This window comes from Rattus norvegicus, chromosome 18 (genome assembly GCF_036323735.1).
Source record: "Rattus norvegicus strain BN/NHsdMcwi chromosome 18, GRCr8, whole genome shotgun sequence".
Taxonomy (NCBI): domain Eukaryota; kingdom Metazoa; phylum Chordata; class Mammalia; order Rodentia; family Muridae; genus Rattus; species Rattus norvegicus.
The window spans coordinates 15,149,577-15,166,846 of NC_086036.1; the positions used below are offsets into that span (position 1 = coordinate 15,149,577).

Consider the following 17,270-nt stretch of genomic DNA (forward strand, 5'->3'; position numbering starts at 1 on the left):
GCCCTCCTTCGGGGAATGTCTAAGCCCTCTGCCTGTGTTCAGTCAGGCCGTTTTCTTACTGTTGGGTTATTTGAGTTGCTTGTATATTTTGGATATTAACCTTGGGATTCCTACAATATCACTATTACTGTCAATTGTGAAGCATCCTTTTTATCTGGAAGATTTAAAGTGAGGAGAGTCAAGTCACATCCTAAAAAGATAATCCAGTGAAAGCCTGTAATATGCATAATGTGTAGTTACAGTATAAATGAGGTGTCCTCAGGCTACATTTGACCTTGAGAAATGACACTCAAGGTGAACAGAGGTGGCCCACTGACCTTACTAAACTTTGTCCTGCACTTCAATGACAAAGTGGCCTCCGCTTAACATGAGGCAAACTAACGGCAAATCCTGTCCTTCTGGTCATTCCAGGGGGGATTATGAAGCACCTTGGGAACTGAGCTGTTAAGTGTTCACTAAGCTCACACCATGGCAGGAGAGAGCTCACAGGTTCAGTGAAGCCAGCAGTGCGCTCTGGGAAATCATCTGAAACCCCAGTCTCACCTCAGAGACGAGGCAGGCTTCTCTTCACCACACAGAAGCATCCTGATGAGTCACCGGCCTCCCACAATGTCAGAAAGTGTGATTTACAAAGCATTTCTGCCTCCTCGGGAACTTACTCAAGTGTTGGTACAAATGGTTAAGTTTCTAATGAGATAAATGATACATGCACCTCCCTCAGTTCTACAATGATAATTTCATTCTGTTACTTAAGAGGCTGGCATTTTTGTCTTCCCTTTTGGTTGCCGTGATAAACTGTCCTGGCAGAAACAACTTAAGGGAGAGTTTCTGTTGGCTCGTGGTTCCTGAGGGAGTCAGCTGTTGTGGTAGAGAATACATGTTGGCAGGAATAGAACACCAGCCTGGTACATCCCATCAGCAGTCGAGTGGCAAAGAAAAAAATAGGACGTGAAGCCAGGCAACAGAACCCCTAAGTCTTCCCACACTGACCAACTGCATCAAGCTAGGCTCCACTTCTAAGGGAATCCATGATCTTCCCAGACAGCACCACCTGATGCTCGATGGGGACCAGGTATTCAAACTCATGAGCCTGTGGGGGACACCTCACATTCAGACTGCAACAATATCTGTTACATCTACAGAACATGTCTTTACAGCATTACATATAAGCTGATAATTAACCTCAAGAAAAAAATATGATGTCTTCTGTCTTATGAAACAATGTTAATGTTACCCAAATTACAAATCACCTTCAAACAAGCACCACACATATAACAAGGTCCTGTTTTAAAACAAGAAGAAAACACTGGATATCATGTTGAGACCATCTCAGCAGGAAAATTAGTTTTCATGTCATGTTTCCACAAATAATATGCTTCTGCATTCTTTGTATCAGAGATGTTGGGATAAAACCTTAGAATGCTTATGTGGTAAACATCTTCAAACTTTCTTTCCACCAGATATTTTCTCAATGATCTCTGACTCCAGTGGAGTGATGGTTTATGGAAGATATGACCAGTTCCTTAGGGAGGTTCTCAAACTACCCACAGCAGTTTTTGAAGGTCCTTCGTTTGGTTACACAGAACAGTCAGCCAGATCCTGCTTCTCCCAACAGGTAACTTCCTAAAGTAAACCTTTCACACACTGTTCTTCTCTTTCTGGGTATGACTTCCAGGCTCAGAAGCCCAAATTCTTCATGGCAGCAGCCTGGGTATAGCTTTCCGGCCTTTGATGGGTGACCTGTGATTCAGCAACCAACAAGATACCTGAATAGCAGTAATGCCAAGTGCTTGCCGCCAGGACCAGACTTCCTGCTTATTATTTCTACTGTATATTCCGTCTTTGCAGCAACATATATCCTTGATACCATTTTCATTAATGTCTCTATATTATCATAGGGCCAAACTGTCACTCAACTCCTGAATGATGTACGCCAGATGCCACACTAAGATCTGCCAATGTCCATCAAAGCACAGGAGTCCTCTCACATGCCTCATTACTGCCTGCGTGGTCCAATACATGATGAACACTGCTGCCTGAATCTTTTACAATATGACGTAGCGATGCTTTAGACCTTGTTGCTAGGGAAGGTTTAATTTACAGAATCTGCATCATATGGTCTATGGAAAGATCATATGTTTATTCCCCAATACAATTCAGTAGTACTCTCTAAATTCACGCACATAGCATCCATTTACAATTGTATAAAGTTTAAACGATTAACTTAGTCCGTGCAATTAAAACATAAAACAAAGTTTGAAGGAAAAGAAACGGGTGCAGCAGCCACCACGCTGCTCACCCAGACGTGACATCATCAGTCTGCGTTTCCTCAGCCATTTGCAAAGTTCAAAGTGCACCAGGTACTGCTCCTAGCAGCATCTGTAGAACGTCGCTATCCTCATGATGATGAGTACAGATGTAACTGACTGAACTAGGTGCTAACCGGGCTCCTGCACCATCTAAACTAGGGGAGTCTTTGGGAAGTCTTCACAGTCTCAGCCCTAACCTTAGGAGGGCTCAGGTGCTCCTGTGTGTCCCTCCTCCCTGCCCTGGGCCTGCACATTCTCCTGTCAGTGGCATCACTTTGTGCTCGGCATACAGCCGCACTCTGGTTCCCACTGCCCTTTTCTCTCCGTCCCTTTTCCCCTCTTCCTCTCCCCAGTGTCGAGGGAATTACTGTTTACTCTCAGAGATGAGCAATTTTAGCGTCTACATGTGTGAAAGCATGTAGTATTTGTCTTTCTATACCTGACCTTCAAACTTAAAAAGACTTATATGTTAGAAAGCAATTAAATATGATATTCTCATGCTAAAAATTTCCTTCAAAATATCCTAAAGATTGTCCCATGGTATCAATATGATTGAGTAACCAAAGCAGATAAATACAATTATCTGAAAATTTAAAAAGTGACACATGTAAATACAAGTCTTTATTTTTGCTTTAATATTTTTATAGCCACAGGTTTTTTTCCTCCATCTTTATTAACTCGGGTATTTCTTATTTACATTTCAATTGTTATTCCCTTTCCCAGTTTCCAGGCCAACATCCCCCTAACCCCTCCCCTTCCCTTCTATATTGGTGTTCCCCTCCCCATCCTCCCCCCATTACCACCCTCCCCCCAACAATCACGTTCAATCTTGGCAGGACCAAGGGCTTCCCCTTCCACTGGTGTCTTACTAGGCTGTTCATTGCTACCTATGCAGTTGGAGTCCAGGGTCAGTGCATGTATAGTCTTTGGGTAGTGGCTTAGTCCCTGGAAGCTCTGCTTGGTTGTATAGCCACAGTTTTAAAGGCTGAAACTTGAGGGCAGTGAGGAGGTACACAGGAGAGATGGTTCGGGGACTAATAGCACTGACTGCTCTTACAGAGGACCTAGGGTTTGATTCCCAGCATCCTCATGGAGGCTCCCAACTTATGTAACTCTAGTCCCAGGGGATCTCACTCCTTCTGTCCTCTATGGACCCCAAGTGGTACACAGACATATGCGCAAGAAAACCCTCATACATCCATACACGTAATATAAATAAGTAAATACATAGATAAATGGACAGATAGACAGACAGACAGACAGACAGACAGGCAGGCAGGCAGGCAGGCAGGCAGACAGGGCTGATTCCAAATGTGAAATAGGGGAAAAGTCTGCACATTATAGAGTGATAGCTTTAAAGGAAATTGTTTTAGACATATAAATTATGTTATCTTTTTAAAATACTGTCTCCTTACTAATACTTTATTCAATGTATATTTTAGCAGCAACACACATATAAACCCAATAGAAAGTTTAAACTAGTTAATGTTATAGGAAAGACTAAACCTGTAAAATCTGATTAATAAGAAATTTAATAGATCCAGAATCAGGTATTAGTGAGACACAGGGTTGACCCTAAGTTATGGCCTTAAAAACACTCTACCTACCTGGGACTCATTACTAAACTATTAAGGTTCTAGCAACTCTGATATTCTGGTTCAAATTTTCAAATAAAATAATTTCAGCACGAGACCACACAATTTATTCTATTCCCAAATTTCAACAGAACCGAGCCTATTAGCCACTAAATATCCAGTGTGTAAGCAGTTGGGGAAACTGAAGGGAAATCGTTCACACACAGCGCACCCTGCAGGGGAATGCCTAGCCTATGTCCTGAGACGCTGTTGAGTTAGAGCCTGTGGCGGCTTTATTTAGCTCTTCACCCTCCCAGTTTTCACCCTGCCCCTTATCTCTGAGAGCGACTGATTGGCTGACTCAGAGATCCGTGGAGATGACCTGGTCTCCTGTAATTTTGGCACTGATGTTTTCAGGTATAGCAACACCCTTTGTTAACTGAGTGATTTATTTCTTCATTATCAAATGGTAGCAGCTGACATTGTTCCCTGACCTGTGCTTTTGTGGTTTTTCTTTCTCTGGTGCAGAAAAAGGTCACCTTAAATGGCTTCTTGGACACGCTCATGTCAGACCCTCCTCCACAGTGTCTGGTATGGCTGCCTCTTCTGCATCGACTGGCAAATGTAGAAAATGGTGAGTAGTTACTGCTGGACCAAAACGCTATTTAAATTGCTCAAATTCAACCATAAAGTCTACAGTTAGGAAGCCCATGACAGTTTTAGGGAAATTTGTTCAGTGGATCATTTAACAAAACTACCTCCTGACTCATCAAACCTTTTATGCTACAACATTAGGGTGAGGAATGCTAAAATAATGACGATAAAGGTGAAGGTGAAGGTGAAGGCGATGGTGGTGGTGATGGTGGTGATAAATTGTAACTTCAATTATAAGCTACTTGTGTTCGATAGAAAAATCCCAAGTAAAGGATTGTTTTAGAAGGGAATGTCCGATGCTGGTATCTAAAACATTAACCATTTTTTCCCAAAGCAATCACCCAGAAATAGGTGAGAGCAATAAATGACAGCAACTTGCTCACCTTACGGCACCTACCTGTTCAATGTGATAGCCGTCCATTAAGTAAATCTATGTTAAAGACAAGGTAGTATAAATTCCACTGCATGTTTCTTTTCAAAAATAGCAAAGGTTTCTAATATAAGAGATGTTTACCATTGACATATCCAGATTTAAATGTAAAATACAACCTAGGATACGGTTTAAAGAAATTTACACATAGAACAAACTAGAGCCTCTATTTAATGTTTGTGGTTTTTCCGTCAAACCACAGAATTTCTCCAACTTGAATAGAAAATAATGTAGCCCATGTCTATTTGTCGCTTTAATGCACACTGGGGAAAGATGACTTCGTTTTAAATTCTCATTTGGAATTTTTAGCATCTGACTCTGTTGTCTCTAACTATTCCTAAGTTTATTTTGAACAAAGTTTAGAGAATAAAGTTCCTAGTTCCTTTGCAATTACTAAAAATCACATATATGTAATCACATGTAAGTACCTGCTGTGAGACAGGATGGGGTCAGAGTTCTGGTGGGCATCCCAGAAGGAGCTGTGTGTCAATCAGAACTCTGTGAAGGAGCTGTGCGCCAATCAGAACTCTGTGAAGGAGCCGTGCGCCAATCAGAACTCTGTGAAGGAGCTGTGTGCCAATCAGAACTCTGTGAAGAAGCTGTGCGCCAATCAGAACTCCGTAAGAGGCCGTGCACCAATCAGAACTCTGTGAAGAAGCCGTGCGCCAATCAGAAATCTGTGAAGGAGCTGTGCGTCAATCAGAACTTTGTGAAGGAGCCGTGCGCCAATCAGAACTCTGTGAAGGAGCCGTGCGCCAATCAGAACTCTGTGAAGAAGCTGTGCGCCAATCAGAACTCTGTGTAGAAGCTGTGCACCAATCAGAACTCTGTGAAGGTGTGAAGGCGCTGTATGCCAATCAGAACTCTGTGATTTCAGTTCTCACATCTCAGTGCTTCCTGTTACCCACCAGAGATCTATTTCTTAGGCATCTGGCCAGCGTGGTTACCCAGACGTACCTCATACCCCTGACTTTCCCAGAAGCCAGAAGATGCTTGTTGTCTTCTTTAAACAACAACCCATCAAGAACACGATATGTTCTTTTCTCCCATTTTACTTTTTACCATCATTTATTCTATCTGTATTACTTTTCTTGGCCAGTTAGTAAGATGATAGCAACAATGCAAGAAGTTATTGTTGTTATTGTTGTTGCTGCTACTGCTGCTGCTGCTGCTGCTGTCTTAGTATCTTTAGCTCATGGCATGAAGACAGTTTGGATTTGATTATGTGTTAGGTTCAATCTCAAAGCCTTTACTTGGCCAGCTTGGCACTTCACATTTCCTAGCAACAAGTGAAGTGTCTCTCAAGCAGTCTAAGTCAGAGCCATGTTCAAATAATTTCTTCATCTTTTGGGGTCCTATCCTTCTACCCCAGAAAAGTGTGTGTGTGTGTGTGTGTGTGTGTGTGTGTGTGTGTGTGTGTGTGTGTCTCAGATAAAGGCAGTGTCACTCATTAAATAAGCCCACTAGTGACTATTTTTTTTAAGAACTCAGTTCTCTCATCTAGCTTTTCTATTCCCCCATTTCATTTCTTTTATCTTCCTCCCATTTTTTTACTTTGTTAACACCTTGCCCTTGCCTACTAGGTCCTGAACTGTGTCCAGCCACTGTGCTGCTGTGTCCTCATGACATCTCCTGGGCTCCTGGAGATGATATGGGGGGAAAACTGGTCAGTTTGGACAATTTACATTCTTATGACATAAGAAATAGGGGTAGACAGCCAAGGTCGTTACAGTAATCTGTGCTGCTAGAGGACATTGATTCTTCGTCCCATTTTATACCTACTCACCCTCTCACCCCCACATACAAACATGCATATGCTTCAAAAGTGCAGTTCTAGAAATAAACTAAATGCTTCTCTCAATCAGAATTGGTCTGAAATCAGCAGGGCACACAGCTGAAGAACAGAATTCCCCGAGAGAGGTGTTTTTCTTGTCTAGTTCACACTCCTGTTTTTTTTTTTTTTCTTCCTCATTTACTTCCTCCCTAGTCTTCCATCCGGTTGAGTGTTCCTACTGTCACAGTGAGAGCATGATGGGATTCCGATACCGATGCCAGCAGTGTCACAACTACCAGCTCTGCCAGGACTGCTTCTGGAGGGGCCATGCAGGGGGTTCTCATAGCAACCAGCACCAAATGAAGGAGTATACATCATGGGTAAGTGACTTCCGGGCAGTGTTGAAAGGGGGTGTGAGAGTGTCATCCAGGATGAAGAAGAATGTTTAGGGTGTTTACGGTGTAGGTTTCTCTGTTGCTGTGATGAAGAGCAAAGCAAAAGGAAACTCACTCATGGAAGGAACTCCCAGTTCTCCAGTCATCACTGAGGGAGGCTAGGGCAGGAACTCCAGTAGGAGCCTAGAGGCAGGAACGGAAACAGAGGCCATGGAAGAGCCTGGTTTGTTGACTTGCTCTCATGGCTTGCTCAACCTGTTTTCTTTTTTTTTTTTTTTTTTTTTTTTGGTTCTTTTTTTCGGATCAACCTGTTTTCTTATAGCACCCGGGACCACCTCCCCGGGATGGGATGTTCCACAGAGGGCTGGGCCCTCCCACAGTGATGGTTAATCAAGGAAATGACCTGCAGACTTGTCGATGGGATGATTTTTCTCACTTGTGGTTCCCTTTCCCAGATGACCCCGACTTGTGTGAAGTTGACCAGAAAACAAACAAAAACAAAAAATTACCCAGGACACATGATGATAGAATTAAGGGCAAACTTAATTTCTACTCCAATGTCCCCTGGCCTGCCATTCCTGATCCTATTGGGACCTCTTACTGTGTGTATCTAAGCTGAGTGTGACTTCCTGAGACTTTAAATACTGGAAGAACCAATCATTGATTCTTCTCAGGATATAGACAGGTCAGAGCTGATCTAACCAACAGAAAAGCAGGCAGGCCTGGGTCCAGCTTACTTTACTGTAAAGTACACATTTTTTCGATCTTTTACTTCTCTTTGTTTCTGTACGTATTGATAAACAAGATACTGCATGTTTTGTTTTGTTTTTTTTCTCGATCCCCACTTTTTTCTAGTTCATGAGTGGACAGGAGAATGAGAATGTGTGCTCAGCAACACCTGGTGCAGTCTCAGGTTTTTTTTTTCAGGGAGTGGCGAGAGGAATTTGTAGTTTTAAAACAATGTTTTCACAGTGTAAGAAGTTGACTTGGTAAAGGTGGCTTGTATGTGCCCGTGTGACGGCAGCATGTGGCACTTGGTCTGTGTAGGAGTAGCACTGGTGAGCCTACTGTTTGCGTGGCTCTTCGTTTTGTGATCCACCTCAATTAAACTCCAAGTTCAGTTCTCATGCTGTCTCCAACAGTTATTGGTTTGTGTTGGATCAGTTGCTGTTGTCTGTACTATCAGCCAGGCCAACTGAACTACTTAAATTGGTTCAATCATAAGAATGCAAAGTTGTATGAGTCATTATATAGACAAATCATTCACGGAGGCTTTGTGTAAAAGGTAACTTGATAAATAGTTTGATACACACAAATGTTATATGACTTCCTGAGGAGACAAGCACAACATCTCCCTACCCAATGGGAATTTGGCTGCCTCCTGCCTTCCCTCTCTCGAATGGGTTCTTGGCTCCTTCCTCTGAAATTCTGAGATTTTTCTTAGGAAGTTCTAGTGGTCCTGTACACACAATGAGTGCGTTCATTCAGCATAGCATTTGCGGGGACTCTGCAGCAAAGGATGAGGGCCCTGGTGGCTTCTTCCAGCTTGCAGTCATAGCACGGGGTCACAGCCTCTCACAGACTTCCTGGCTTGGAGGGTAGGTGCTCAAAACAGAGTTTATCAGTAAGTGAATGGATCAAGAAATGAGTGAGTGAATATGCAGCTATAAGTAAAAACGTTAAACTCATCTGTTAAAGTATATGGTCAAGGCTGTTAACTATTCTCTTTCTAGAAATCGCCTGCTAAGAAGCTAACGAATGCTTTGAGCAAGTCCCTGAGCTGTGCTTCGAGCCGTGAGCCTTTGCACCCCATGTTCCCAGACCAGCCTGAAAAGCCACTCAACTTGGCTCATATTGTGTGAGTATCTCTGGCTGAGGCAGGATGAGGTGCCCTTCACTCACACATGTCTAGACCTTCCTACCAAGACAATTTCGCATCATTTGCTAGGGACCAAGTTTTCTTTACTTTTTATCCCTTTTCTTTCTTAGTGGTTAGCTTATAAAGAAGTGAGGCTCATTGTAAACTTTTCACAGTTATGGCATTATGCTTTGTTCCTATTCAACCCCCATGGCCTTCCTCCACCCCTCTTTCCTTTCTTTCTGGTCCCCTTCACTCCAAATAATTCCCCTTATATTTTCATCCCATACACAAGCACACACATGCACATTCAAATGCATATGTGCACACATACATGCACACACATTCAGAGATGTACATGCACACACATATAGAGATGTACATGCACATGCTCACATGCACACACACATGTGCACACACATGTACACACACATACAGAGATGTACATGCACATGTACATGCAAACATGCACACACATACATACAGAGATGTACATGCACATGCATACATGCACACGCACATGCATATGTGCATGCACACACAGAAAGAAATGTACATGCCCACACACATGCACAGGTACACATGCACACACAAACACACACAGTTGTAAGTTTTAATTTCTTTAAGCATAAAAGCAATATAATACTGACATAGGCCAAACACCCATGAAAACAATATAAAACCCACTCTGTAGAATGTGGCTAACTTACTTTTGAATTTCTTTGTTTTTTAAATCATGCTCTAATAAGTAAACCAGGAGTACATCAACAGGGCAGTATTTCAAGGGATGACCGTTTATAGTGGTACTGCTCTGGAGCTGTTAGCTAAAGTCTACACTTGCCCTTGGCATCACCAAAGAGACACAACATCCAAGTAGCCCATGAAGGAGCACAGGTCAAACAAGTGTTTGCTCTGTGAACTCTGCTGAGACTCACTGTCCACTGGCTGCTATCACTTCTAAACTTCTGGGCATGGGGACAGAGAGTGAGTGGCAGGGTCCTGGGAGCACTGCAGTAGACCAGAGTGGGGTTGCTGCCCTGGAAGAGCGAGTCACAGGAGTCTTACCAAACTTACCCAACCCAGGGCTTTATACAGTTAGCACTCAGGAGTGTGTGCATGTGTGTGTGCATGTGTGTGTGCATGCATGTGTGCCTTAGTGTGTATATGTATGTGTATATATATATATGTGTTTGCCTTTATATATATGTGTATGGATGTGTATATTAGTGTGTATGTATATGCATATATGTTTGTGTGTATGTGTGGGTTTTGTGTATGCATGTGTGTATTTGTGTGTATGGATATGTGTGTACACATGTATATATGTGTGTATATATGTGTCTATATATAATTTTAATGTGCTTTATAAAATATATGACAGGTTCTTAGACCACAAGTTTTTTTTATCAAGTACTATGCAATGAAAATAAGAGAATGAACACCTTAATAAATACCAAACACTCTTACCTCCATGTACACTTACTGCTTTCCATGCATTATTTCCAAATGTGGCTTAAAACAGAAAGCACCAGGGCTGGAGAGGTGACGCAGCAGCACACAACTATCTGTAATGAAGTCAGCTCCAGGGGACCCAGTTACCTCCTCAGGACACCCCGGGCACCAGCATGATGTATACGCTTACATACATGTAAACAAACATACATACAAAATAAAAATTATTAATAAAATATCTTTTTATAAAGCAGAAAGAGGCCCATTACCATAGTGCAGAAACATAGCCAATATGAATGTTTTTGTTGTTACTTTTTATTCTCTCTCAAAGACCATACAGAAATAATTTACAAATTATTTCCTTAATCGTGGTACAAACCACATCTTTTCACTGTCTGGACATACATTTATTTACATCTGCCAGCGTATAAATACCACCTATGCACACAGTAAACTCAGAGGCAAAGGCAGGTAGGAGGCAGTAGGTGTGGGTTAGGAGTGTTACTGGGCTATTGTATCCTGAACTGAGTGTCCTAGAGGTTGAAGCATTGAGAATTACAGCACAAACTCAAAATTTGTTAGTTTTTAGTATGAAAAGTACATCAATTTATAAATTGCTGTCGAATTTTCAAAGTTACTATTTAAGAAAAAATCACATAAAGAGAACATTTATTAGAAGATAATTGCACTTCCTCATGTGATGTGGAACATGTCCGTGTTAGCAAGCCCGTGTGTTTGGATGTAGAACATGTCCATGTTAGCAAGCCCGTGTGTTTGGATGTAGAACATGTCCATGTTAGCAAGCCCGTGTGTTTGGATGTAGAACATGTCCGTGTTAGCAAGCCCGTGTGTTTGGATGTAGAACATGTCCGTGTTAGCAAGCCCATGTGTTTGGATATAGAACATGTCCGTGTTAGCAAGCCCGTGTGTTTGGATGTAGAACATGTCCGTGTTAGCAAGCCCGTGTGTTTGGATGTAGAACATGTCCATGTTAGCAAGCCCGTGTGTTTGGATGTAGAACATGTCCATGTTAGCAAGCCTGTGTGTTTGGATGTGGAGCATGTCTGTGTTTGGATGTGTTTGGGGTATAATATTATCTCTTCAAGGCACATCTTGTTGTGCTTGTGTTAAAACCAGCTATTACTTTCCGAAAAGTCCTGAGCAAAGAAAAGTCATTGTAAGGTCCGTAAGTATAAACTGAGGCAAAAATGCATGGCTTTTGCTTAAACATGCATAATAAATTAATTAGAAAATATTTTCATTAAGACTATTTAAAGCTCCAACTTCTAGCTATGGAAAATGGCAAAAATATGATGGTGATAGGACTGTGTAACTAAATAAACATGTCGCAAGAAATCTTAGAGTAAGGAGAGACTGAATCAATGGAATGTTTAAGCAGACAGGTGGGGCACACGGGTGGCAGAGGCAGGTAGATCGCTACAAGTTCGAGGCCAGCCTGGACGATGTAGAAAGTTCCAGGCCAGCCAGGGTTACAGACTAAGACCCTGTCTCAAAACAGAACAACAACAAAAACTCAGGTTGTGGGACTACTAACTCAAGTACAAGCACAGAACACTTGCATATAGAAACGAAACATCCAGAGAAAATGCTCTTGCCTTCAAGAGACAGGGGACTTTATGTACATGCAGCAAAATGACACTGTCAGTCATGAGTTAGTTCCTAAGTAGAAGTGAGCAGGTGGTGGCATTGGTGGATAACTATCGTGTGCTTGTAAATGTTGCTGTGATTAACAGTGTCTCTTCTGTTCCACTTCCTTGCTGCCAAAAGTGATACTTGGTAAGTGATGAACGCCACCACACACACACACACACATCCATGAATTAACAATCCCAAGGATAAGTAGTTGTGGCACTGAAAACTGGTAGGCTGCATAAGACTAGTTGGCAGCCAATCCTGCCTTCACCTGAACATTTGCTCCTACGAGGAGAAAGTCGATGTTAGATTTTTATAAGTTCTTTGCTCAGATTTATACAGAAAAAGAATCTTTGCATGTTGCCTCTGAGAGTTATTGTTCATGTGAGGCTGTTTCACTTTATTAAGAATAAACACGTTTGCCATCTCTCATGTAGCACTTACACCAACGTAACTCGCCCTTTGGTGATAGAGGAAGGTACGACATTTAGGTACTTTCAAAGCTTCCATTTTTTGCCCCAAGTTCAATGTACTGATCGGTGCCCTTTAAGCTGAAGCAATTTGCAAAGAAACTCCAATTTTAGTTTTGTGGTGACCAGTTTCAATAAAGAAAGTTGGCTTGTGTAGCCCAGGCTAGCCTCTAACTCACTAGTCTACAGAGAATGACCTCAAACTTCTGATTCTCCCGTGTTCACCTCATACGTGCTGGAATCACACGTATGTGCCACGAAGCTAGGGTCATGTGCTGAGAATCCATTGTGAGCTAATTGAAAAGCATTCACAATTCATTTGTTTTCCGTCTCCTAGATATGGAGAAAAATGGAAACGCATTTTCTTTTCCTTTTGTCAAAAGAAAACAAGAAATGTGGGGTCAGTTTCAACCGTTGGCAAAGCTACAGTGAACATCGTTCACCCTGATTGCTGTTTTAAATCTAATGTGCCTACCTTCCTAATTATAGAGGACATTTAGATGTGATGATTGTCCCTCCTACAAAATCAAGTTATTCACATTAAAGCACAGTTAATTTTAACTACTAATGTATTGTTCCCTTGTCACAAGATGCATCCCAGGTAAGTAATAGAAAACTCTTGAGATTGTTAGCTGAACCCTGGTGATCTATCCGGAGTGGATGAAATAGTGAATCTGATGTTCTAACCTCATACAAGAAGCAATGTGCCACACAAAATCTTAGAGTGCAGTATGGCTCCAGATACATGGAAGAAGCTTCAATGAATTTTCACTGCCAGTGCTGATTTTCAAACCTTCAGTACATCCCATCAAACAGGATGAACAAGCCCACTCTTTGCTGTTAAAGGCAAAAATCCAAAACTAACTCAGGTTAATGTAAGCCATGTACACTAGCTAACTGTTAACTCCTTACACTACTGCAACTAATGTCTCATCTCCAAAATATCCTATATTGTCAATTTCAAATGTAGAGTTAGAGTAAAATTAAAATTTCCTCTTTGAGCTTGAAATGCAACTCAGTCAGTAGAGTGCTAGCCAACCATGTACAATGCCAAGATGGATTCTCAGCACCACATGACCCTAGCTTCATGGCACATGCGTGTGATCCCAGCATTCATGGGGTGAACACAGGAGAATCAGAAGTTTGAGGTCATTCTCACTCAGTAGATTAGTGAGTTAGAGGCTAGCCTGGGCTACACAAGAGCTCATTTCGATAGATAGATAGATAGATAGATAGATAGATAGATAGATAGATAGATAGATAGATAGATAGATAGATAGATAGATAGGTATTTTCTCTTGCTATGATGATGACCCAGTATGTCCTTTACCTTCTATGTTTTAAATTATTATTCAACATCTTACATTAACCTAAAATAAGACAGAAATGTCTAGGGGATAACAGGGATTTTCTGGGCTCTATGGTTTTATCTGATGTGAGGCATACATGGTAAAGACAATGATAAGACAAAATGGAGATAAAGCAGAAGACAAACCTAGAAGTGCACATGGTGTAGAGAGCCGTGGGCAGGTCTGAGGGACATTGGTCACTATTACCTCTCGCTCCTGTTTTTATAATAAGGTTTGTAAGTTGACCTCACGTATCCTGGATCAGGCAAGGAGCAGGAAAGGGGATCTTGGTACTCTGCTTCATTGCATGTACATGCAGATAGAGGACAAGTAAAACCAGATGTGACTTTATTTTGGCATGTCCTTTTGGATCAGCATGTTAAAGAGGGCCGCCACCATCATGAGGAGCACACCGAATTTCAGAATCCTTGGTCTGCTCAGAAACATGAATCCACAGCCATCAAAGCTCAGGGTTCATGGCAAAATATTCCCTGTCCCCCCTCCCCCAATATCTTCTTCATGCACTAAACCTCTGTGTTCTCAAGGACCTGTTACTTTATGCCATTAGAATAACTCCGTTGGCATATAGAGGCTACCCTGTAAATGTTGGGCGAGAGACAGTTCTGAATCTTACCCTTTTCCTCCTCAGATGGTGGGAAGTGTTAATCTGGAACTTTGCCTTAACTTCCTGTGCACATTGTGTTTCCTTTCAGGCCTCCAAGACCTGTTACCAGCATGAACGACACACTCTTCTCCCACTCTGTTCCCTCCTCAGGAAGTCCTTTCATCACCAGGAGGTAAGTCCCCAATCCAGTCACTAAATAAGACTTCCCTTTCTATATAAGCTTGATCCTATAGCGAGACAACCATCCTGCTGTAAGCCAAGTGCGGAATATCTTCATCATTATTGAAAACAAGTTTGCAAATGCCCGTTGCTGTTCTCAGACTTCCTCACATGGACATATGTAGAGAGCTGGGTTGGCTCTCAAGGTTTATGTAACTTCTGGAAGTCTGCATTATATGCTCCCTGCAGTAAGAATGTGGGATATTACTACACACAAAGACACACACACACACACACACACACACACACACACACATTTTCTGAATGGCCTGAGGAAGCATGGCACTGGAGTTTCATGAAGTGGTGACGTGTTGTCTTAGAGTCTAAAATGACTTACTATTTAAGACTCAGATATAAGGGAATACTCTTCTGGGTCATCTCCGGAGTTCCTAGGGTCAGGGCTAAAGACCAAGCCTAGAATACAGTTTCCATATAAGTAGTTCATGGATAATATCACAAATCTTTCAAAGATGTGGTTATGAGTTTCATCTTTTTGCACAAAATCCACCCCCATGTACTCTAGGAACAGGAGACGCATGTACTCCTTTTAGCATTAGTGTTGGGAACACACAGGGCTCAAGAGGTGCTTTGGTTCATTTGATGAAATGTTATAAATCAACACCTGTGAGTTGTTTTGTGAATACCTGGACAGTCTCACAGAAAATCAAGAAGAAAGGTCAGAAAAGGAGCCAAGCAATTGAGCATTAGACTCCAACTGCCCTCCAGCATGGTCTTCCTTTGCCTGAGAGGATGCGTAGGTGCCAGCTTCCCTGCACAATGTTCTGGCACATTCTAAAGAAGGCTCAAGCGAGAAAGACTTATCGAGCCCACCTTTAACTCTTTTCCCTTGCCTCCCTGTGTATCTAGCCCATCAGCTAGAGGCTCGGATGAAAAAGTTCCTCGTAATTACAGTAAGCAGAAAAAAGAGAATGTGTTTCTCCACAGTGTTTGCAATACATGAGTGAAATCTGTCCTAAACAATGAGACGTTTATACCAGAACACACACAGAAATATAATGAGATTTAGGCATTGTGTAACATCTCATGACCATCCACTTCATAAGCATCAACACATAAAGCCATCTTTCCTAAAGGAATCATATAGTCGATAGGAGTCAGGGGCCTAAGCATCTATCTAGTGAAAACTTGATACACTACTTAGAAAGGTGCTGTGCATTCTAGGAAGCTCTGTGTTCTGCAAACTCCACGTCACGGCAGACCCCATCCTTACTGAAGGTCATTTTATATCATTTCAGCTCGGACGGCGCTCATGGTGGATGCGTCTAGATGGATAACATGACTTCCTGTTCCCTAAAATATTTCTAAACACCTTGAGCTTTTCTGCTTCCTCTATTAACCCAGAGTTCGGTTGTTTTCCTTTCTTCCCATTTTCGTCCTCTTATCTTGTTCCCTGGGAACCACAGATCTCTATAAAACCTATGCTTCTTATCACTGTCAAGACTGGACTTTACTTTGTTTTTAGGGCACTGCTTCAATAAAGCTGTGTACACTGAACATCTACCCTCTCTGAGTGGGCCTCGCTCTGTCCATGGACGGGTTCATCGACTACACCCCTCAGCTCACCTAAGAAGTTAGCCCCACAGCTAAGCCTTCGCCCAGAAAGCTATATACAAAAAGCTATAACCTTGGCACTGACGGTAGCCCCCATTCTGAGTCTTTAATAATAGCAGCCAGTAAACGGTTGTGTTTCTACCCCAGAATGGAAATCCTTAGTCTTCTAGTGGAGACGCTGGGTCTTCAAGGGAAGGCTGAGCTGATTTCTCAGCCCTTCCCTTTCTTTCTTATTATTTTATAACTTGCATAGCTTTGTGCTACTGTGTGTAATATGTATACAAAGAGTACCAAGCTGGGTCGTGTGTCATTTGCAAGACCCTAGATGGTGATTCCTGAGACTCTTGACTTCCTTAATTCATTCCTTGGGGAATGGTCCATCACTGAGTGAGCAAGGCCAGAACAAGAGCTCCAGCTAGAGCTTAGTGCAGCTAAAAGTCTTAAAACTTTAATGTCCCCTGAGCCTGGTCCATTCTCTTGTCAAAGAAAGATGGTCTGACTCAGGCTGAAGAAGTGAGTTTGGAGCCAGCTTCTTACTGCTATTGCTTCATTTCTCCACTTTGCTGCTGCTGCTATTTGACCAGATTCTGCTTTCTCTACACGACACACAGTAAAGACGATACAGCTACATCATGCCAAAGGCGTAGGTTAAAGGTCCTTCTCCTTCTATAACAAGAGGCAGAATGCCACATGACCTAGAACTTGGTCCCTGTTTCCATCACATCCAACGGCCCCTTTATAGGGCCAGTCAGTTTTAGGGAAATGTATGTGGCTATTCTATTTAGCCTGTGCTGTCAGTCATTTGGAATGTGACTTAGGGATCATAGCCCTCTGAGAAGGAGGAGTCAGACCATGGCCAAGTTGAAATCAGCACAGCAAGAGCCTCTCTACAAACCCCTGGGGTCACCTCCTTCTCCAGTCTGTTCCCAGACTGCC

At 42.3% G+C, this 17,270-nt stretch overlaps 1 protein-coding gene across 35 annotated transcripts in view; it reads left to right on the forward strand.

Moving 5' to 3' along the window:
• The window catches only part of Dtna (dystrobrevin, alpha), a 356,193-nt gene that overhangs the window by 286,776 nt on the left and 52,147 nt on the right, over positions 1-17,270 (forward strand). For 33 of the 35 annotated variants that reach the window (XM_063277418.1, XM_063277429.1, XM_063277438.1 and 30 more), the window contains 5 exons: positions 1,461-1,615; positions 4,412-4,517; positions 6,955-7,121; positions 8,870-8,994; positions 14,632-14,715. In XM_063277418.1, coding sequence (XP_063133488.1) covers positions 1,461-1,615; positions 4,412-4,517; positions 6,955-7,121; positions 8,870-8,994; positions 14,632-14,715 — 637 coding nt within the window. Of the gene's footprint in view, positions 1-1,460; positions 1,616-4,411; positions 4,518-6,954; positions 7,122-8,869; positions 8,995-14,631; positions 14,716-16,018; positions 16,284-17,270 lie in introns of those variants that run through there. The other 2 variants (XM_017601083.3, XM_063277442.1) reach the window with 1 other exon arrangement.